At 45.7% G+C, this 23357-nt stretch overlaps 1 protein-coding gene across 1 annotated transcript; it reads right to left on the minus strand.

Moving 5' to 3' along the window:
- Positions 1 to 1211: 1211 nt before the first annotated feature.
- On the minus strand, positions 1212 to 20897 carry mst1ra (macrophage stimulating 1 receptor a). Its single transcript, XM_052075825.1, has 21 exons — positions 20795 to 20897; positions 18235 to 19518; positions 11168 to 11338; positions 10963 to 11082; positions 10714 to 10884; positions 10459 to 10625; positions 9956 to 10085; positions 9747 to 9883; positions 9072 to 9254; positions 8892 to 8991; positions 8495 to 8725; positions 8260 to 8406; positions 7673 to 7835; positions 7498 to 7587; positions 7121 to 7324; positions 6959 to 7039; positions 6708 to 6889; positions 6464 to 6573; positions 4410 to 4575; positions 2926 to 3062; positions 1212 to 2845 (listed from the first exon to the last, which is right to left on the minus strand). The coding sequence occupies exons 2-21, from the start codon at positions 19450 to 19452 to the stop codon at positions 2614 to 2616; spliced, it is 4140 nt and encodes a 1379-aa protein (XP_051931785.1). The 5' UTR covers positions 19453 to 19518; positions 20795 to 20897; the 3' UTR covers positions 1212 to 2613.
- Between the last annotated feature and the right edge of the window lie 2460 nt (positions 20898 to 23357).

Here is a 23357-nt window from a genome sequence, read left to right on the forward strand (position 1 = left end):
CTATCTATCTATCTATCTATCTATCTGTGTACTAAATACTATATAATCTCGTTTAAGAAGTATGAATTATTCATAGAAGGTTGGCTATCGCAAATATCCAATGCACCGAAGCATGCATTTAGAAGCATGCATTTCCCCCCCTTTTGCTCTGGTTTTACAAGGACAAGAATTCCCCTCGTTGAACCCTGTCATCACACTTTTGCATCTATTTTATTTAGAACCACTGACGCTGTTTTATATTCATTCAATTCATTCATCAGAACACAATTATGAAACTGATTTCAAGTTACAGCAGCAGGATTTTCACAGTTTATGAAGGCTTCGGGGGATGGAGATGTGTCGAGGGAGACAATGCTGATAAAAATTCGACAAAAATCCTATTTGGACTTGAGCTGTCCAGTGTAAAACACGATTTTGGCCTTGGTAGGAAGGGAGACAATGCAGGAAAAGAGGGACGGCTGGGTTAAAATAAAACATTTTTTTTTGTTGAATGTGTCTTGAAATGGTGCTTAACTTGAATAATAAGCATTGAAAGTCATTATTAATAAATAGACATAAAGGTTATTTGTCTTGTGGTTTAGCGGATTTTGGATGCTTGGATGTTTGGGGTGCTGTTCGTGTACTGTAACACTTTTACTGTAGTGTTGACGTCGTGAGGCGCATCACTGCGGCAGGGTAGCTGTAGTGATGTGAATGAAAGTCCTTGGGTGCCTTCTAGCGCTGATAAAAGGTACTGCCCCAATCTCTTGGGCCACGTGTACGTACAGGGAACATCCATCCATCCATGTTCTGAACCGCTGAGCAGTCTCCGGGGTAGTTGGTGGGGTTCAACCTGAACTGGTTACCAACCAATTACAGGGCACACAGACAAACAACCGTTCACGCTCATATTCACATCTAGAGACAATTGAGAGTGTTCCATGAACCTGTCACGCATGTTTTTGGAATGTGGGAAGAAAACGGGGGTACCTGGAGAAAACCCACGCAGGCACGGGGACAAGGTGCAAACTCCACACAGGAAGGCCAGGGCCGGATTCAAACCTACAGCTTCTGCACTGTCAATTGCTGTTCCATTTACAGTGAACAGTCTAGAGAAAATACTGGTGTTTATTAATGGCGGGGGGTTCTCAAACATTTGGATCCATCATATGCAGTATCTAACCTGAAAAAAGAAAACATCGCAATGATTCTTGAAGGAATAAAAAACAATGTTCTTGAAAAAAGGGGCCTTTATTCCTATAATAGTACAAATGTTGGTCTAAAATAACAAATAAACAAACAAAAAACTTTATCAATGCAATAATGTGAGATTTATGTGATGTGTCATAATCAGTTGGGTAGGGAAGAGTCATTTGTTTCTGATATTAAGAGTTTGTTTTCTTGGCCACCAGTCCCCATATGTAAGGAAGCACTTTTAAAAATATGTTCATTTATTGAAAATTATTTTGTGGACCCCACTGAACGTCTAAGGCACCCCACTACATGTAAGAGTTCATCTTCATCCACTGCACTGGTTTCAAATGTACTTGACATGATGCATATTCAGAGACATTATGAATTACATCTACAAAAGTTGTTCCCTGAGTTTAAATGGCATTCATTTCGTGCCAACACACACCAACTACTTAACATGTATGGCGAAACTAAAGTTTACATTCATTTGGCCTCACTTGTATTTCACATCCTCTTTTTTTTTATTTTTCATGTTTATTTCAAGCTCTGTTTTGCTCAGGATCATTTGCTGTAACAGGATGTGGAACTTGCACAGTGTCCCACCACCAAACACTGGCTGGATTTGTACTACATGTCCAAAAGTCAAATTTCAATTTGATGCGAATATATGATCATTTGGACACAAACTGTATTCACGAAACTCCACAAGAGCCAACACAGAGGTAAAAAAAAGAATACAGCATGTTAGTCACACAAACATTAAACATGTTTTGTTGAGATGGCCTGGGGGTCAACATCCCTCATTGATTCAAATAAGGGAAACCTTGCTGTCAATGCTTTTGTGAATTGGAATCGAACACTAATTTCACTCCAAATATTATTTATTCAGGACAAATAATCTATTATGTTCATCAGTCTATTACGGATAGTGACAGGTAGAACAATTACAAAGTAAATGCTCTTCCACTAGATGTGTCATTCCTCCAAGAGAATAACACCTTTGTGTTCGACTACATAGGCCCAGATTTTACACTGACTATATGAAACTGAGATGTGATCATCATTATTTCAGTTTCTATACTTTTTGTGCCATTTTTGTTTAGTGGCATTTATGCGACGCTCACTGTGCTCACATTGACGCGGTGTACCTGATGTCAGCGTATCCACATTTTTATCCACATTTATAAGAGGATTTTGATCTGAAGATATCCGATTCTGTGTTGACTTTCTATGTATGTGCTGCCATGACTCATATGCCCTCTGTGCCACTTGAGAGCATAAAATTGTGTCTCTTGAACCATCCAGTGAAAATCCAGCCTTAGTCCCTATTGCATACAATGTCTTTCAATCTCGTGAACACGTGATAAATAAACTCCCAATAAGTCTCCTTTTGTAATCCTGAAGAGCTGGATTGTTCGTTCTTAGCAGTTTTAGAGGTCCTCAGCTGCCTTCTTGACCGCTTGTGTCCGACTCTGAGCCCTCGGCCTCGTCCGCAGACGCAGTCAAAGGAGGGTAAGCCATGGACTGGTCTAAATTGACATAGTTGACCTTCAGGTTGATGTAGTGCTCTCCCTGGAGACAGGACAGAATGTGGTGCACGTCTGCGACCAAGCTGTGGAACGTCGGCCTGCGTTCGGGCTCCGGGTCCCAACACGCCAGCATGATGGAATAGCTGTGGAATGTATGTGTGAGAAGTGATTGTGAAATCCGTGACACAATCTTGATGCTGAGGTCATTGGAAGAGCGTCTTACAGAGTATCAGGGCAATACTGCGGCTGCGGTAGCCGACGGCCCCTTAGTAGATAGTGCGTGATGTCGTAGGGGTCCACTTCTGGGTATGGACTGGCTCCTCTCGTCAGCAGCTCCCACACCAACACTCCATAGGACCACTGTGAGAGATGTCGTTAAAGACATCATCTAGCTTGGGTGAGGTGCTTTAATGCGGATGCTTTCCAAAATCAGTGAGCTTTCGTTCTATGACCTTTTTGTTCAGGAATGAGACATTTCAAACTGAGTTTAGCGTATTATTGCCCCTAAAATTCGGAAAAGACTCAAGCGTAATATTCAACTATCAAAGTAATCGTTTTCCTACTCTACAATTTGACATCCTAATCAATCTCTGAACCAGTCCATTTGGAAATTCATGGAAATGGGGCTAGGACATCTGAGAGTCTGGGTTCGAATCTAATCTTTGGCCTTCCTGTGTCATTTGCATCTTTCTTGTTTGCATGTTCTCTGAGTAATCTGGCCTCCTTTCACGTTCCAGAAACATACCGGTACATGTTATATTCATTGAAGACACTAAATTTCAACGGGTATGAAACTGAATGTGAGTGGGTGGTTATCAGTCCGAGATGTACCACACCTCTCACCCAAAGTCAGTTGGGATAAGCTACAACTCACCCAAGACTCAAATACATTTGTTAGGCACTGGAAATATATACCGGTACATAAAATAATGCATATAATTCTCATGACTCTTCATTTTATTGATTCAATGCAAATTCATGACAATAATTGTATCTCCTTTGGGTCGTGGGTTAGCTGGAGTGTATCCCTATTGAATTTTTTGGGAGAATCGGAAGTACGCCCTGAACAAGCCACCAGTCAATTACAGGGCGCATTTTGGAATGTGGTGTTCAAGTATGGTGTGAACAACAAACTTGAGATTTGAACCCAGAAGCTCAGAAAAAAATAAATAAAATGAAATAATAATAATTATCATAATAAAATATACTGAAATGCAAAAAATTGATTACCGTATTTTCCACACTATAAGGCGCACCAAAAAGTAATCCATTTTCTTAAAATCTCCCAGCGCGCCTAAAAATCAGGCCTTAAAATTCTGTAGGGGGGGCTATAGAATTTATTTTGTGATTTCCTCGCTTGATTTTCTGTTTTGATGCATTGTTTTCAGTTTTCGTAGTTTCATTGAAGTGATCGTTAATTTACGTTTTTTGGAGGCAGTCATGAACGCCTCTCGAGTCGAAAAGAAGGAGCGTAGCTCTATCTAGTGGATGCATTGTAGATTGCGCCTTATAATCCTGTGCGTCCAATATACAAAAGAAATTACAAAACAGGCCATTCATTGAAGGTGCGCCTTTTAGGGCGGAAAATACGGAAAATTGATTTTTTTTTAAATGAATACCTCTCTTACAGAATGGCAGAATTTGAATGTGGGTCTGGTATTGTGTACTAATGTTGAGTCTGGTTGAGTGAAGACATCATCTACTCACCACGTCTGACTTGGTGGTGAACTTCTGTGTCTGCAAGCTCTCAATGGCCATCCACTTGACCGGTAACTTTGCCCCCTTGTGGTCTTGAATACTGTAGTACTCTTTGTCGTAAATGTCACGTGCCATGCCAAAGTCTGCCACTTTGACAGTGAAGGTCTCATCCAGCCTTGCGAGCGAGCAAAGACACCACTCGGTCAATTATATGAGAAGTTAGAAAATGGTCATTTTACTGAGTGAAATGAGTACTCTATTAGATTTTCTACGACATAGCTTGAATGCTACGTGACTATTACTGCTTGGATTTGGCAGGAGAGTGACGCCTGCATGCCAAAGACTAACAATGGAGAACAGCAATAAAAACAGGTGTTTATCTGTCAACATTCCATCCAAGTCAATTCCCATCTCACGTTGATGAACAGGATTGAACTAGATACACACGCAAGCTGGACAGGAAATTGGATATTACTAATCTATCAAGTAGGGAGGCACAATGGTCAATGGTAAGCACTTCACAGTGCAGAGGTTGTTAGGGTTAGGGCCTTCCTGTGTGGAGTTTCCGTGTTCTCCCCGTGCCTGCGTGGGTATTCTCCCGGTACTCCGGTTTCCTCCCACATTCCAAAAACATGTATGGCAGGTTGATTGCGCACTCCAAATTGCCCCTAGGTATGACTATGGGTGCAAATGATTGTTCGTTGCAATTGGCTTGCAACCAGTTGAGGGTTTACCCCGCCTACTGCCTGAAGACAGCTGGGATAGGCTCCACCACACCTGCTCACGCTTGTGAGGAGAGACAGATTAGAAAACGGATGGATGGATGGATGGATGAGATATCAAGTGCCTGGAGTGCTTATTTTCAAATGTTGCGAGAGCAGCTCGGGAGCATGCCCCAGCCGAATCGTCAGGACCCAGATATCTACAATTTTCTCTTCAAGTTACCCTCTCACTTCAGAGTTGAGTGCTTGCAATCTTACAAAGGCTGATAAGTTTAGGTTACGGGCCTGTGTATTTGAAATGCTCGCACGCTTTAATCTTTGCGATAAGTATGATGCTACTGGCAGGATCAACCAATTAGCCCCGGAGCCTTGAGTGGTCAGGCCGGCGGGCGCGGAGAACCGCGAGCGGGCGGCTTTTTAATCGGCAAACCTCGTGCCGATTTCATTTTTTTTCTTCAACACAAATTATAAAAAAAATCCAAGCTGGATTGTGAAGCGGCGGTGGTGACGCACTCACTTGCAGCCTGCCCAACATCTTTGATCGTCAATTAATCATAAGTAACAAAACAATCAAGTTACATCTACATGATAAAACTCATTCATTCATTCATTCATCTTCCAAGCCGCTTGATCCTCACTCGGGTCGCGGGGGGTGCAGGAGCCTATCTCAGCTGTCTTTGGGCAGGAGGCGGGGGACACCCTGAATCGGTTGCCAGCCAATCGCAGGGCACACAGAAACGAACAACCATTCACACTCACACTCACAACTAGGGACAATTTAGAGTGTTCAATCAGCCTGCCACGCATGTTTTTGGAATGTGGGAGGAAACCGGAGCACCCGGAGAAAACCCACGCAGGCCCGGGGAGAACATGCAAACTCCACACAGGGAGGCCGGAGGTGGAATCGAACCCGGTACCTCTGCACTGTGAAGCCGACGTGCTAACCACTGGACTACCGGGCCGCCCACATGATAAAACTGATTCTCGGTAATTGCCACTATAAGAAGAATCCCACTTCTCCATCTTGTTCTTGGCCTCTTTTTATCACGCCATGGTTCTTGTTGGAGTGCTCGTCCCTTCATGTGTCCCCTTTTGCTGTGACACTCTGATTGTGTCCCATTGTCAAAGTGTGGAATTAGCGTCAAGTTAAACTCAAGACATGTTTTCGATCCTGCCGAAGCAACATTGTTTACATTTGGCGCAGTGCATTGTGGGATGTGTAACGTCCACGCACGGAGCTCCATTGCAAACATTAGAGACCGATAATTACTTTGCAAGTGCGCAAACTAACAGAAATATTTATTTCCCCCAATGTGTGTGTGATATAGGGTTCCCGCTCACATGCAGTTTCGGGCAGCCAGGTCTCTGTGCACAAATTTCTTCTGTGCTAAATACTGCATACCCTTGGCAACCTGCAGTCCAAACCCTATGAGGTCTTTTACTGTTGGATTCTGTGTAGGACAAATATAAAGGTCAAACAGAACAGACGTTTCCAATTATTTAAAGCACACACGTATCCACACATGTTTACAGAGCAAACTTTGACAGTCAAAGGTCCCCAGCAGGTTTGGTTGTGAAACGTTACCCTCTGCGGCGAGCGGATAAAATGCCGGACGTCGCCATGCTTCATGTATGGCAGCACCACCAGGGGGAGCCCTTCTTTGGGCAGCATGATGCCGAGCAAAGACAGAATGTTGGGATGGTCGAAGCCCTTCATAATGATTCCCTCTCTCAGGAATTGGTCCACTTCTTTTAGATCGGTGATTCCTGTTGACAGATTACAGCCTTGAGAAAAAAAAATATCCATAAGCCATTAGTAGAACAATGTTTCCTTACGATTCAGTGATTTAACAGCACAGTGGATCTCTTGCTTATTGCTGTCCTTCAGATATCCATGATAAACAGTCCCAAAGTGACCTTCATGAGAAGAAGAATGAGATGGAATGTGAGTAACTGTTCATTGTGATGGCTTTCCAGAGTCCCAAAAGCATTCGTTACCTTTGCCAATGCTCTGGCTATCTTCAATTCTGAGCATCTCGGCGGGGATAAGGACATCTTTGACCTCGTCGAGCAGGTCAGAGCTGAGGCTGATCATTGAGACGCTGCCCCGCGGTATCAGCGGAACAGCGAGGTGATCGTAGCTTGCCGCGTACAGGAGACCTTGGAAGGCCATTCCTCCTGAAGCGGACGTTTGGCTGGAATCTATTGAAACACACAAAGAAAGTTGTCGGGTAGAAAGTCTAACTCTTCATCCGTTTGTTTTCCATGGGGACAGTATACAAACTCCACACAGGAAGGCCAGAGCCAAGATTGTAACGCCAAACTCCAGAACTGTGAGGCAGTTCTTCTCATATCGACACAAGCCGACGTCTCACCCTGCCTGTAGTCACCCGTCGGGGACATTTCAGCGTGACTGACCATGCGATTCATCGAAAGCCGTGTAGTTAGACGATTCTCAATGATGGCTGAAAGGACAAACGTGATTAACCAGCAGTGAAACACTCATACCAAAAATTGTGACAACTTTTTTACCATGCACTGATGCCTCACCTCGCTTCTTTTTTCTCAAATGAATCATCACGACGAGTGCGATTCCGGCGCCTGCCACTGAGGCGAAAATCACACCCAGCACGATGGCTGCGATGACTGAGTCGTAATTGTCGTCCTCATAGAGGACGGTGCCCACGTCGTGGGGTTTGCCGTTCACGCAGACCTACGGTAGTAGATGGTATCCAGTCATCAGCCACATCTTTTTCAACTCAGGGCTCAATAAGTAGCACTGCCACTAGATGTGTTGGTTATGCAATCTGTACTCTGTGTTGACCCCTCGTTCACACTAGACAGAACCACAACTTCGAAACGGACTCATTTCATCCAGCCAGGTGACAAAAATATTTAGACGGACGCATGTCCCAGAAACCTGAGAAGTTTTGAAGTGCAGAAAAAGCACAAGGACTGTTTCCTTTGAAAAACATCCCAAAGCAAAAGGACTGTTTTAGTTTAAAGTATAAATGGCAATGTGACCATGTCAAGAATTGTCATATTACCCGCCTTACACGTAGCCAAATACAAAATGGTTTGTGTCATGAATGCTGAAAAAGGGAATGTCTGTTGATTTGGCGGTGATGCTATCTCACCCTGACAGGCAATCCCTCGCTGGGGATCACTTGGTTTTTAGGAATCCTGCAGGTCAGCTCATTCAACAGAACTTGGGCGTTACAGTCCATGTCCCCGATTTTCATGGTGATCTTCATGCACTTGTTCACCGTGTTCAGTTTGTGATGCTGTTTTAAAACACGTAAATTGACATGCTGTTTATTATACACAGGCGGCTGCGGGTGGGTGGAGTTATGTGAATGTGGGCACACATACATGCAGCGAAACTTCAGTCTCTCCTGGTTTGAGAAGCAAAACGTTGTCTTCGTTTTCAAATGGGATGACTTTGGCGTCGGGGTGGTAGTCAAAACGTTCTTTCCAGATGTTTTTCTTGCCGTCCATGTGAATGAACAGCTCCCCGACATCTGACCTGTCTTCCGACACGTCGAATGGAAAAGTAGGGGCCTGGCAAGTCTTGTGGGTAGCGTTCCCTGTACCACTACATTCCTGAAAGGAAATGGTCACATTTGTGAGGTAGTGTGAAGGCCCATTTACAGCCGCTTGAAGCTTCACTTATTGTTTTAATTTGCAAAATCCTATAATCATGACACACATGACAGGTCACATCGATCCATGGACATTTTCAGTCTCAAACAGGTGAGTTCAAACTTACCAGTATGTGAGGTTCCCCTTGGGAGCTTTTGGAAATGTATTGAAGCACAGTTTTGTGTGCAGAGTCAAGATTCTGCCCCCTGATCTCTAACTTGGAGCCACTGAAGCACAACATAAATAAGCAAATGAACACCTTGATCCACAGGCAATAGATTCCGCATCACTTTTCATCCCATCGTACCTGCTGAAACTGCAATGAGGAGACACAGACGTGATAACTGGGTTTTCCTTGTAGACGAATGTCTGAGTGGTGGTGACCTCGAAGTGGTCGATGACCACTCTAACGGGAACACTCCCAACATTTGCCGCAGCCTCGGTGAGGCACACAATTGAAGCCAATGTGCCACTTCCTTCCGGAGGAACACTGGACACAATCATCAACGGTGATGTGAGGGCTGTACGCACGTGACGCGGTGACAAAATTTGACCATTTTCACCCGAACTGATCAAAGTCACCCCTCACTATCAGTCAAATCATCCTGTGGTGAGGGGTTGGTTAGAATGATTTTCCTTCCCAGATCTGCTTCTTAAATGGCTATCATTCTGTGGCTTGGCCCAACTTGATGGTGACCACACAAAACAGGATCTACCACAGTAAATAGTGAACTGGTTTCATATTTGTTTTCACTTCACTTTCAGAGACATCATATAGTGGGTCTGTGCTGTTTTGATCGCAAGGGAGGCAAAATGTTCCAATTTGGCTCGATTGATGTGGGTAACCATCTTAGGTTAATGAAGAGGCCACGGAAGCGCAACATTCTTATTTCTATGACAACCCAAGAAATGAAATTCCACTGATAGTTTTAACTTCACGACGATGATAATATTCATGGTGAGATACTCCTGTTTCACTTACCCCTGAAAGTGACATTTTTTGTCTGCAATGAAGACTTCCGTTTGCATTCCAGAGTCAAGGTTGTGGCCTGTCAGTGTGACAAGCGAGCCGCCAAAAACTGGGCCATGGTCGGGTCTGACTTGTGTTATGCTGGGTTCCTGATTAGACACATGAGAATTCCTTTCATCACAATCACAGACCTTCTATTGTATAACCTTTCGTCATCTCACCACAACGGAGAAGCCTGACACCCGAGCTGTGCCTTCGATGGAGTACTCGCCCCTCGTGTTCCCCTCGTGCACTTCCAGAGTGATTGTCAGATTGTCCTTTGGCACTTTCTCCTTCAGCTTGCATACGAGCCTGAGTCAGGAAAAGTATACAATGACCTTGAGCCAATGAGGGAAAATTCAGCGTTCATCACCTTCAATGACATCAAAGGGTGGTTGAGAATGTGTCAGCTGCATGTGTGACAGCTGGGATAGGCTCCAGCATGCCCGGCGACACTTGTGAGGATAAAGCGGTTCAGAAAATGGATGGATGGATAAATCACCATTTACTGTCTTTATGTCAAAGATATCTCAAGACTATCGAGGCATTTGACTCAAATGTATTACCCAGTATCAGAAAGCTTCGTTGAGGTTATATTCTGTGTGGGCTTCGCTGCATCCGACACAGCTGCTTTGATTACAAGCCGGAAACAAAGAAAACTCAAGAGAATCCAAGTCATTCTCACACTTGGTTTCTGCTTTTGTCAGGCAGGACAGTACACAGGGTCCCTGAGCCCACAGTGACTGTGTGTGTGACCCCGTTGCTGATTGGCGGTCTCTGAGGAGATTGAAACTCTCTCCCGCAGAGCGTCAGTTCGGTCTCGCCGCCAGCAGGTGCTGTTTTGGGGAAAAACTGCAGATAAAAAAGACAATCAATCCAAATTAAACACTCAGGTAAGCGATGCCAACTCTTTCATTGTTTGAAGTGCCTGCAGAGCTACCTCTGTTATGACTGGCGAACAAGAATGTTTATTCCACTGTGAGGCGCACTCATCCTGCCTGGAGCACATTCCCGAGCACCATCCGCAGTTCATGAAGTGCGGAGACATTAAACACATGGAGCACGTCACAAAATGCGCACAGCCCGGACCAATGGTAGGCACCCTAAACAACTGGTTCAGCGATAGAGGGAAACGGGTGTGAAGAGAAGCCACGAACATCATCGATGATGGGTGATGCAAAAATATTACCTGATTTCCAGCCACGAAAAGAAGCGAATCATCATTGAAGAGAGTTGCTGTCCTAGATATTGGCATCCCTCCAAGAGAATAGTTGGCAAAAACGAAGGGTGTGTCAATTGTAAGAATGACCTAAAACCACAAAGGTAATACAGTAGTAGTAAACCAAGGATACAATCATTCGTATATCGAGAGCGTCAAAATTGAAGTTCGCTACCTGCAGAATTCGTCCATCCGAAGTCCCAAAGTGCCCCAGCGTTTGTCTCCCACTAATGGTCACTAGTATAGACGTGAAGAGGACATTCCTCATCTGACGGTTGAAGAGGTCTATTCTGTAATATGGTTTCGACACCAGCGTGGGTTTTTCTGTGCATGTGGCGTTGCCCGACTGTGACAAATACAAAAAGACCTATCAGAAAAACAATTTCTTGGTGCTATTGGAGATTGTCCGTTGGACTTTATTTGGTTCTTTGGTTTGGTTCCATCCATCAATTTATACAACACTTATGCGGTGCAATATCGTCCTGAGAGGTGGATGAAAACCTGTCCTGCTGAATTAATGACAGACATCCAGTCACCAATGGGCACTCATAGAGTTGTACTGAAGTCACTCTTTCGTTATGTAGGCGGTGTGTAGGTGAGGGACCAGACAAAGCACGGCTCACAAAGCCCCTTATGAAAAATAAAATCGATCCTACTCAGTTTCCCTTGCCCGGACGCGGGTCACCGGGGCCCCCCTCTGGAGCCAGGCCTGGAGGTGGGGCTCGTTGGCGAGCGCCTGGTGTCCGGGCCTACACACATGGGGCCCGGCCGGGCTCAGCCCGAAGAGGCAACGTGGGTCCCCCTTCTCATGGTCTCACCACCCGTGGGAGGGGTCAAAGGGGTCGGGTGCAATGCGAGCTGGGCGGCAGCCAAAGGCGGGGACCCTGGCGGTCCGATCCTCGGCTGCAGAAGCTAGCTCTTCGGGCATGGAATGTCACCTCTCTGGCAGGGAAGGAGCTCGAACTGGTGTGTGAGGCAGAGAAGTTCCGACTGGATATAGTCGGACTTGCCTCCACAGGTTCTGGTACCAGTCCTCTCGAGAGGGGTTGGACTCTCTTTCACTCTGGAGTTGCTCACGGTGAGAGGCGCAGAGCAGGTGTGGGCATGCTCATTGCCCCCCGGCTCAGTGCCTGTACATTGGGGTTCACACCGGTGGACGAGAGGGTTGCATCCCTTCGCCTGCGGGTGGGTGGACGGGTCCTGACTGTTGTTTGTGCATATGCACCAAACAGCAGCTCAGCATACCCACCCTTTTTGGAGTCCTTGGAGGGTGTGCTGGAGAGTACTCCTGCTGGGGACTCCCTTGTTCTACTGGGGGACTTCAATGCTCACGTGGGCAATGACAATGAGACCTGGAGGGGCGTGATTGGGAGGAACGGCCCCCCCGATCAGAACTCGAGTGGTGTTTTGTTATTGGACTTCTGTGCTCGTCATAGACTGTCCATAACGAACACCTTGTTCCAACATAAGGGTGTCCACATGTGCACTTGGCACCAGGACACCCTAGACCGTAGTTCCATGATCGACCTTGTGGTCGTGTCATCGGATTTGCGGCCGCATGTTCTGGACACTCGGGTGCAGAGAGGGGTGGAGCTGTCAACTGATCACCACCTGGTGGTGAGTAGGCTCCGATGGTGGGGGAAGATGCCGGTCCGTCCTGGCAGACCCAAACGTATTGTGAGGGTTTGTTGGGAGCGTCTGTCAGAATCCCCTGTCAGAAGGAGTTTCAACTCCCACCTCCGACAGAGCTTTTCCCATGTTCCGGGGGAGACGGGAGACATTGAGTCCGAGTGGATCCATGTTCGCTGACTCTATTGTTGAGGCGGCCAATCTGAGTTGTGGCCGTAAGGTGGTTGGTGCCTGTCGTGGCGGCAACCCTCGTACTCGCTGGTGGACACCAGCAGTAAGGGATGCCGTCAAGCTGAAGAAGGAGTCCTATCGAGCCTTTATGGCCTGTGGGACCCCAGAGGCAGCTGACGGGTATCGACTGGCCAAGCGGACCGCGGCTTCGGTGGTCGCCGAGGCAAAAACCAGAGCGTGGGAAGAGTTCGGTGAGGCCATGGAAGCCGACTTCCGGACGGCTTCGAGGAAATTCTGGTCCACCATCCGACGTCTCAGGAGGGGGAAGCAGTGCACCACTAACACTGTGTACAGTGGGGATGGGGCGCTGCTGACTTCGACTCGGGACGTTGTGAACCGGTGGGCAGAGTACTTCGAAGGCCTCCTCAACTCCACCAACACGCCTTCCTTGGAGGAAGCAGGGCCCGGGGACTCTGAGGTGGGCTCTCCTATCTCAGTGGTTGAAGTCACCGATGTGGTTAAAAAGCTCCTCGGTGGCCAGGCCCCAGGGGTGGATGAGATCCGCCCGGAGTTCCTCAAGGTTCTGGATGTTGTGGGGCTGTCCTGGTTGACACGCCTCTGCAACATCGCGTGGTCAACGGGGAGAGTGCCTCTGGATTGGTAGTCACTCTTTTTAAAAAGGGGGACCGGAGGGTGTGTTCCAACTACAGAGGGATCACACTCCTCAGCCTCCCTGGTAAGGTCTATTCAGTGGTGCTGGAGAGGAGGGTCCGTCAGGAAGTCGAGCCTCAGATTGAGGAGGAGCAGTGTGGTTTTCGTCCCGGCCGTGGAACAGTGGACCAGCTCTACACCCTTAGCAGGGTTCTCGAGGGTAGGTGGGAATTCGGCCAACCAGTCTACATGTGTTTTGTGGACTTGGAGAAGGCGTTTGACCGTGTCCCTCGGGGAGTTCTGTGGGGGGTGATTCGTGGGTATGGAGTACCGAACCCCCTGATACGGTCTGTTCGGTCACTATACCACCGATGTCAGAGTTTGGTTCGCATTGCCGGCAGTAAGTCGGAATCGTTTCCAGTGAGGGTAGGACTCCGCCAAGGCTGCCCTTTGTCACCGATTCTGTTCATAACCTTTATGGACAGAATCTCTAGGCGCAGCCGAAGCGTTGAGGGGGTCCGTTTTGGTGGCCTCAGTATTGCATCCCTGCTTTTTGCAGATGATGTGGTGCTGTTGGCTCCTTCAAACAGGGATCTCCAACTCTCACTGGAGCGTTTCGCAGCCGAGTGTGAAGCGGTTCGGATGAAAATCAGCACCTCCAAATCTGAAACCATGGTCCTCAGTCGGAAAAGGGTGGAGTGCCCCCTCTGGGTCGGGGGGGGGAGATCTTGCCCCAAGTGGAGGAGTTTAAGTATCTTGGGGTCTTGTTCACGAGTGAGGGCAGGAGGGAGCGAGAGATCGACAGGCGGATCGGTGCAGCGTCTGCTGTGATGTGGACGTTGTATCGGTCTGTCGTGGTGAAGAAGGAGCTGAGCCAAAGGGCGAAGCTCTCAATTTACCGGTCGATCTACGTTCCAACCCTCATCTATGGTCACAAGCTATGGGTCGTGACCGAAAGAACGAGATCCCGGATACAAGCGGTCGAAATGAGTTTTCTCCGCAGGGTGTCCGGGCTCTCCCTTAGAGATAAGGTGAGAAGCTCGGTCATCCGGGAGGGGCTCCAAGTCGCGCCGCTTCTGCTCCACATCGAGAGGAGCCAGATGAAGTGGCTTGGGCATCTGATTCGGATGCCTCCTGAACGCCTCCCTGGTGAGGTGTTCCGGGCATGTCCCACCGGGAGGAGACCCAGAGGAAGACCCAGGACACGCTGGAGAGACTATGTCACCCAGCTGGCCTGGGAACGCCTCGGGATCCCCCGGGGAGAGCTGGAAGAAGTAGCTAGGGAGAGGGAAGTCTGGGCTTCCCTGCTAAAGCTCTTGCCCCCGCGACCCGGCCCCGGATAAGCGGTAGAAGATGGATGCATGGATGGAGGCGGTGTGCTTTTGAGTGTTGTCCTGTTGGAAGGTAAACATTCGCCCCAGTCTGAGCACTCTGGAGAAGGTTTTCATCCAGAATGTCTCCGTATATTGCCACATTTTGTTTTCCCCCCAGTCCTGAGTAATCTCCCAATCCTACCACAGTAAAACATCCCCCACAGCATTATGCTACCAGCACCATGCTTCATTGTGGTACCGGTCCGCCACGATTAGCTTCGTGGTCCAGCACACTATGTCGGATGCATTATAAATTGCCATTTGACTCTGAATCAAGGACATAAGGCTCCGCAAAATATTTTTAGAAATATTTACTGGTTCATGGCCGGTGCGCGTAGCCACCAGCATTAAGACGAAAACATGAAAGGGGTGAAGCGGGGTTTTAGTGAACCAGGTGTCTTACTTCAAGGTTAAAAAAATGACCACCACGGCGACCAAAATCACTAATTTTTCACAAGAAATGAAATCACCATCGTGCCAAACATAATATATTATCCTACTTGCATTTAAAGTTAACTGGGCAAAGCTTAAAATAGACCTCAGGCTCACCTATCACAACCATAGTAGTACAGTATGTTCACAAATGTACTTTTATCGGGATGTATCAACATTCGCAAGCACTTGTGTATACATTTAAAGAGGAAGTTGTCCACCTTGTCTGCAGTCAAAAGTAACAAGTGTGCCATAAAAACTGCAAGCACGGACTCCATATGTTGACTAAGTGTTTCAGAGCACATGAAAGTGGATTTTTCAAGCTCCCGCACATAAACACTGAATAAGAGCAGTTAACTAAAAAGAATGACTGTTCAAGAAAAGGTGAAAACATTCCACTTTGACACTGTCGAGGCAAGTTCCAGCATGCGAGTCCCTCGCTGCACTCCGCCGTGACATTTTTGAGGGAATTAACTCCAACTATTTCTATCTAACTCACGGTTTGAACACCACATACATCCTGAATATTTTCCATCATCCTCCAATTTCCTGTTTGAAAGCAGTTCCTCCTCCCCCCTTAAAATTCCACCTTTTTATCAGCAGGATTTATTACGCAGTTGTTGGCAGGCATTCCTGTCCGTGTACACACTGAACTCCATAAAAAAGGAAAGACCACACCTCTAAGTGAAACAAATCTTTGCATGAGATAAAATGGCAAGCTGGCTGCTCAACTCTGCATTGGTCATGTCAATTTATGACAAACGTTATTCTATCTGGTTTTAGTCCACGGTAGCGCAATCGTTTGTTGAGGAAAAACAGACCGTGGTAACGTCAACCACTGACTCATGCACCCATCCCAGGGCCGTCATTTGCCTTGTGCTCTGTCACACCCCTTCATTCATTTGTCTTTGCTACTTGTAATGTATAATCACTGAGGACTGAGGACACTAATTGCTGAAGCTATTTAGGTGGAATTCTTTCCCATTCTTGCTTGATCTACAGTTTCAGTTGTTCAACAGTCCGTAGTTTCTGTTGTCATATTTTAAGTTTTTTTGCGAGTTTGTTTATTGAACATAAAACATAATACAGTAATAATTTGACAGAAAATAAGGTAGATTAAAAAAATAAAAAGAAAGAAATCAGTCTTCATTCAACAAAGTTATTATGTTCAAGGGAGTAGGAAGAAGTAAAAAACCTATCTAGTCCTACCCCGTTATGTGTTTATATCTACTAAATCATTTTTATATCAATCAGAAAAGAAAAAAGTAAGAAGAAATAAGTCTCCATTAAGGCTCATACTTTACCCTTAACCGTGATATTTTTACAACTTCATAATGTGTCACACATTTTCAATGTGAGACCGTTCTGGACTGCAGGCAGGTCAGTTTAGTACCCGCACTCTTTTACTCTGAAGCCACGCCGTTGTAAGACACGCAGAATGTGTTTGGCATTGTCTTGCTGAAATAAGCAGTGGCGTCCATAAAAAAAGACATTGCTTAGATGGCAATGTATGTTTCTCGGAAACCTGCATGTACCTTTCAGCTTTAATGGTGCCATCAAAGATGTGTAAGTTACCCATGACATTGGCACTAACAGCCCCAGACGATCACAGAAGCTGGCTTTTTACTTTGAATCCATATCAGTCCGGATGGTTCATTTTTATGTTGAGGAACATTATATTCACAAAGAGGTGAACTTTGTCCCTCTTTGCTTATTAATCATTGATCAATTCAGAAAGGCTCGTTTTATACTCAATCATGACACCCACCTGTTCCCAGTGAGCCAGTGGCGGTTCTGGGGTGGCAACGGGCGCCAGATTCTGGCCCTCCCTGTGCCCCCCCCCCCCCCCCTCCACCCTCCAAGCGCAGATTACACAGTCGTGCCGAGTCGCCGACGCGAAAGGTGGAACCAAAGTGCGTGATTTAACATTCTAGTCGGACCCTTTAGTGCGCTGCGCCACTTAAAAATGAGCTGGAAAATGAGAAGCAGTCCGCAGAGAAGGAAATTACCACGACACAAGTGCTATTTGCGTGTGTGTGTGTAACTTTTTTAGTCTCCCTTTTTATTTTTATTTTTATTTAACAGGAGCAATATATAAGACATTGCCTTTTAAAATTTGGTTAATTATATGCATGTAAAACATCTAGCTTCAGTGTATTTGCAATTTTTGTCCCCGGCAGGCTAGTACCATATCATCCCCTGGCTTGAATATTCTCAACAGATGGACATGGTATTGTTACACTTGCAGACATTTTAGCCCTCCTCATACTGTATTTTTTCTCATCACTTTAATATTATGACTACAATTTCAAAGTCTGAAGAAATAAAAAGTCAAATAAGATTTCAAATCAGTCTTTTTAGCCCTGGGTTGAATGTGCCCCACCATCAAAACCCCTGGCCCCAGCCCGACCCCCTCAGTGAAATTGATCCAGAACCGCCCCTGCAGTGAGCCTGTTCACCTCTGCGATGCTCCAAACATGTGTTTGATGAACATTTTTTGCCACTTGTCCCAGCTTTTTTATAGTGTGTTGCGGACATAAAATTCAAAGTTAATAGTTATTGTTTAAGTTCATCAGTATGAACATTAAATATCATGTATGTATTCAACTATATATAAGTTCTTGCAGGGAGTACATGCAAACTCCATACAGGACAGCCGGAACCAAGATTTCAAAAGCGACAGACAGATGTGGTAAGCACCAGTACTCTACTCCTATGTCCAATTTACAAAATCTGGCATGACTAAGGCTGGCTTTCTACTCGGTGGTTCAAGAAACACCATTACGTTTGTTTGCCCTCAGGTGGCACAATGGAGATATGTATTGTGGCAGTGCAGAGAGAAAGCGTTACGCTCATACAGCATGTCCTAAACAGGAAGTTTTTAATACCACTGTTGCATTAAATCACACTAGATTGTGAAAGTATATTCAATGTTGTGGTCGTGGTAACTTCCTACCACTGACTTTGTAACCACAGAATTACTCACCTCATGCGGGCAGTTCTCACACATCTGAAAATGGCACAGTCCTCGGGACAACTGTTCCGGTCCAGACCTGCAGCAGTCCTCGACGCCTCTGTCAATTTTGATGTTGACGTCGCTCAAGGAAAAGGCACACAGGGCCGAGTTCTTTTGGGGTTCTCCCCCCACAGTCACCTCAGCAAACACACCATAGAGGATGTCCTCTGTCTCGTCCACCCTTAACTCCAGAGCCAGATCCTTCCCCGCATGGCCAAAGTGGGCCGCCATGAGTCCGTTGTACACAATATCCCTGTACGGCTCCCTTCGTCGCCTTTTTGGCTCGTACCTGCACTCCAGCACCAGCTCGCGGTACGTCCACACCTCGTGAATCCCCACGGGCAGCCGTCCTAATCGGGTCTGAAAGGCTGAATCGTCCTTGGAGGGGTTCTCCCTCTGCAGCGATAGGAAGTAGACAAAATCCCGGGTGGAGAAGCTGTAGATGTAATCAATGCTGTACGAGTCCCTGAGGTGGGGCAGCACTGTCAGGCCCTCCATCACCATTTGGAATCCATCTTCGGTAGAGAGCGGCCTGACTACAGACACCGACCTCCGGGGGAACTTCTGTGTCACTTTGTCATTAACAGTGGCCGCCACGAAGAAGTATGACGTGGCTGCCTGTTCCACAATGGTGACCTTGGTGCCCAGAGGACTGGCTAGACAGTCTGCGCAGTAAGAGGGGGAGTTTTGGTTTTCTTTGTATAAACACTGAGGTTCTGGCGGCATGACCTCGATGTCGATGAAGAAGCAGATGCCGTGTTGGGTACTGCCGCATATGTACAGGTAGGGCAGGAATTCCAAAGCAACATCCAAGACCAGCACCTCATTGTCTGTATCCACCGGGTCACTAGGTTCTACTTCAATGTTGCAAATGTGGCAGGTTTTACACTCCGGATTCCCCACCGGCCCTGTTTTCACCTCCCACACTCTGCTCATCTTGTCATCCACCGCCTCCACTACGTTCCGTGAGGCGACATACACCTCTGAGGTGTGCGGGTTGGCCGCCACGTTCTGTATGGGATGCTCCGTTTGGAAATGCGGCAGTGTGTACTTGACAGAGAAGTCCACCTGACTGCGGGGACCCACAGGGCACGTGCGCTGTCCTGGGGAAATGTTGGCCCGTATCCACGTGCATAGAGTTAGCAAGGTAGCCGCCCACGCCAGCATCTCTGTGGCACGGCCCCTCATCTTCGGCGGGCTACGTGGAGGATGCGCCTTTGGACTTTGACGCCATTCCTGAGGAGCACCGGAGCTCTGTTGGAGGACATGACACGCTTTTATAAGCAACACATTCCCTCTTTCGTTTCATTTTTATTTCTATTGTTAAAGTGTCAAAATGTTATAAAAATCAAAAATGTTAAAATATTGAACTTCAACCCAAAAGTTAAAAGCTGATAGCTTTTATGGGTGACAGATCCCCTCTTTTGATCCTATCCATCAATTATGAATATAATTTGTCAACAATCAACCAACCTCCAAAATGCACAACTGCCTCACAGTTTCTTGTATTTGACCCGCTGTGTGGATAAATTAGGCATACAAAAGCTTCGATATTTGAAACATGAAAAGTAATTTATAAAACTTTGCTCAAATTAAGTAATTAACAAGCCGTGTTTTAATTGTTCACATGACTACTCCTCATTTATGTGATGGTTGAGTTGATGGCTGTCTCAGCAGACTTTTTGGCAACCAGAGGGGTATACCCTGGACTACACTATTCATTGGATGAAATTAAATCAATAATAAAAAAATGAATAGGCTATACAGGGTGGGGTCAGCCTAAGACAATAAAATACGGGATAATGTTATAATATTTGTGTTCCTCATGTGTTATTTTGCTGACACTCCCTGGGGTCAATGTTTATTTGATGACGTTTTTTTGACATGGGTGACGTGAGAGTGCAGTATTTATGTTTGCGACGCGTTAATATGTGCTATAGTTATTTACATAAAATTTGCGAAGTGTGCGCATGCAAGTTGTTCCTTCAGTGTAACTGTAGCAATGTGGAATTGGATTCATAAAGTATTTGTGGAATGTACAAGAAATAGGAAATCCAGGAATTGGAGACTTGGACATGTCATTGTAATTCCTTCCGAATTGAGAACAAATGATAACGTATCAGTTATTTGCATTATTCCAGTTGTGACTGGAAATACACTGACACATGAGGGTGAAGGCGGCCTGAAAAAAGAGTGGTGCTAAATTATTTAGAAACAAGCCATGACTTGCTTTGACAATGTGCCCAGCAACCATGGAGACGATCGGGTCATAAACATGAATAAACGAGTCAAAAAACTGCATTACATTAGTCCTAACATTGGAGAAATTCTAACAAGTTGCAGCAATAAGCACGAACAAGTCCAACAACACACTTAAGTCTTAACTATTCCACAATGGTAAACTTTTTTTATGAAGTGAAACTACAACAAGTCACCCTATTTTTTATGGCTACTTATGTCAACTTTTTGTTTATGTTTAAGTTTTGAAAAATAAATAACCGTTCCAAAATGTGAATGGGTTGAGGCTCACCTGACAGAGGATGACTGGAAGTCTATGTGGTCTGAGCAGAGTTCAAGCTGCCACGCTACTCCAAGCGTGTCAAGCAAGCTTTAATGGCAGCAAGACAAACCGGATGTTTGCTTTGTTTGTCTCCAAAATAAATCTATTGGACAATGAAGGTGCCAGGTTGCACATTGAAACTCTTTGACATTCATCATCATACCTAGGGATGATTTAGAGCACTGTTTTTCAAACTTTTTTGAGCCAAGGCACACTTCTTTCATTGGAAAAATATCGTGGCATACCACTAGCTGAAAATGTGAAGAAAAAAACGCTTATTTTAACAATTAACATGTTTATATTGTTACTATAACCGTTTTTAACATTGAAGAATGATGTTATAACAGCTTGAATTGGAATCAAATAAGCACAAAGAAAAAAGTATTTTATAATCTTTCATATTTATTGTTTCACCGTGCACCCTGCATTCACGTAGCACAAATAAGCTTGTCTCTCGTGGTCGAAACACAAGGCAATTGGCGAGCTGTTGCTGCTCCCACTGGTATGGGAAGGGAATACATGATTACTTTCTGGGCGACGCCAACCTTTTTGAAAATATGGAGGCTACCAGTTTGATAGGATGCACTTTGAAATAAATCTGCTCAAACTACCTTCATATGTTACACTCAATGATGAATCATATTCATTTTTGAGAAGACACTGATCACATCGCAATTTCTTCCAATAATTATTAAACAGATAAATTTCAGGGGTGGCACAGTGTGGACTGGTTGGTATGTCACAGTGCAAAGGTGCAGGGTTCCTATCCTGTGTGTAGTTTGCATGTTCTCCTCGTTCTTACGTGGGTTTCCTCCCACATTTTAAAAACATGTATGGCAGGTTCATGGAACACTTGAAATTGTCCCTAGGTGTGAGTGTGAGTGCTGATGGTTGTTCGTCTATGTGTGCCATATGATTGGCTATCAACCAGTTTAAATTGTACCCAGCCTACTGCCCGAATACAGTTGGGATAGGCTGCGGCATGCCTGCAACAACCTTATAAAACATTGTACATTTCATTATTCAAAAGTCAAATATATTTAAACGACCATGTTTTTATGAATGTGTTTAATTATTGTTAAAATATAGATCAATAGATAGACAGAAAGGTAGATGAGTTAGACCGAGTTAAAACGTGCCTTAATCATCCCTGATGTTTTTTCAGAGGCGTTGGATACCTCAGCAGATTTGTTTTGAAAGGTGCGGACCGGAAACATTCACTCTTATTTTGTTGGATATTTTTGGGTGCGAGTGTGTGTGCGAGTGTGTGTGTGTTGGCAAGTGTCAGGCCGCACCCGCTGTGGAACTAAGGACACCATTGCGCAACCTGAAAACCGCCAGACATCCTCATGGTGTCGTCATTTGTGTCGTACATTGATGTCATGTGTTGACTGACTACATACATTTGCGATCATTGGAAAAATAGTTGCTCTTCAAACAGTCTTTCCGTCCTTGTTTTTTTTTTGCCAAAAATGCATTTGTGCGAGATGAGTAATAATGTCTTTCACTTTTGTTCTGGAAGGTATGACAAGAATGTCTTCTCTCACTCTCTCTCTCTCTCTCTCTCTCTCTCTCTCTCTCTCTCTCTCTCTCTCTCTCTCTCTCTTTCTCTCTTTCTCTGTCTCTATCTCTCTCTCTCTCTCTCTCTCTCTCTCTCTCTCTCTCTCTCTCCTCACAGAGAGACTGTATGATGGAAATTGACGTTTGACTTGCTTGTATGCAATTAATTGGCTCTCTTGAATGCCACATTTACAGAAAGATAGTTTGGTGAGCATCCTTTCTGAAAACGTGACTGAGCAAATCATTCGGAATTGTACCTGATTGTTGCGACATATCGGTCTGCTACATTTGCGTAACACCGCCCCTCTCTTCACTCACTCAGACCAATTCACTAGTTCATGTTTATCTATCAAACACTCGCTACACCCGCGATCAGCTATTTGCTCACTGTACATACCACCGCATGCAAGCTCCATTCCAGCGATTTTATTAACCTGTTCCTTCCCAAAGTCCACACGACATTTGGTCGTGGAATTCATCCCACTATCATTGTTTAAAAAGTCAGATAGGGTTAGCGTATCTGATCACTGCATATATATTTTTTAGCCTGTTAAGGACCTTTTATTCACCATGTGCTAAGATATAATGTTATGTATCACATCAATAATATATGTTACTTTATGTAACTGCATTGCTTGCCCCTCATTTGCAGGCTCTGGGCTCGCAATACCCCTCCGTGAGTCGTCACCTTACCGTGGTGGAGGGGTTTGTGTGTCCCAATGATCCTAGAAGCTAAGTTGTCTGGGGCTTTATGCCCCTGGCAGGGTCACCCATGGCAAACAGGTTCTAGGTGAGGGGCCAGACAAAGCACGGCTCAAAAGACCCCAATGATGATAAAAATAAATGGATCTAGGTTTCGCTTGCCCGGACGCGGGTCACCGGGGCCCCCCTCTGGAGCCAGGCCTGGAGGTGGGGCTCGTTGGCAGGCGCCTGGTGGCCGGGCTTACACCCATGGGGCCCGGCCGGGCACAGC

Source organism: Hippocampus zosterae, chromosome 9 (assembly GCF_025434085.1).
Source record: "Hippocampus zosterae strain Florida chromosome 9, ASM2543408v3, whole genome shotgun sequence".
Taxonomy (NCBI): Eukaryota; Metazoa; Chordata; class Actinopteri; order Syngnathiformes; family Syngnathidae; genus Hippocampus; species Hippocampus zosterae.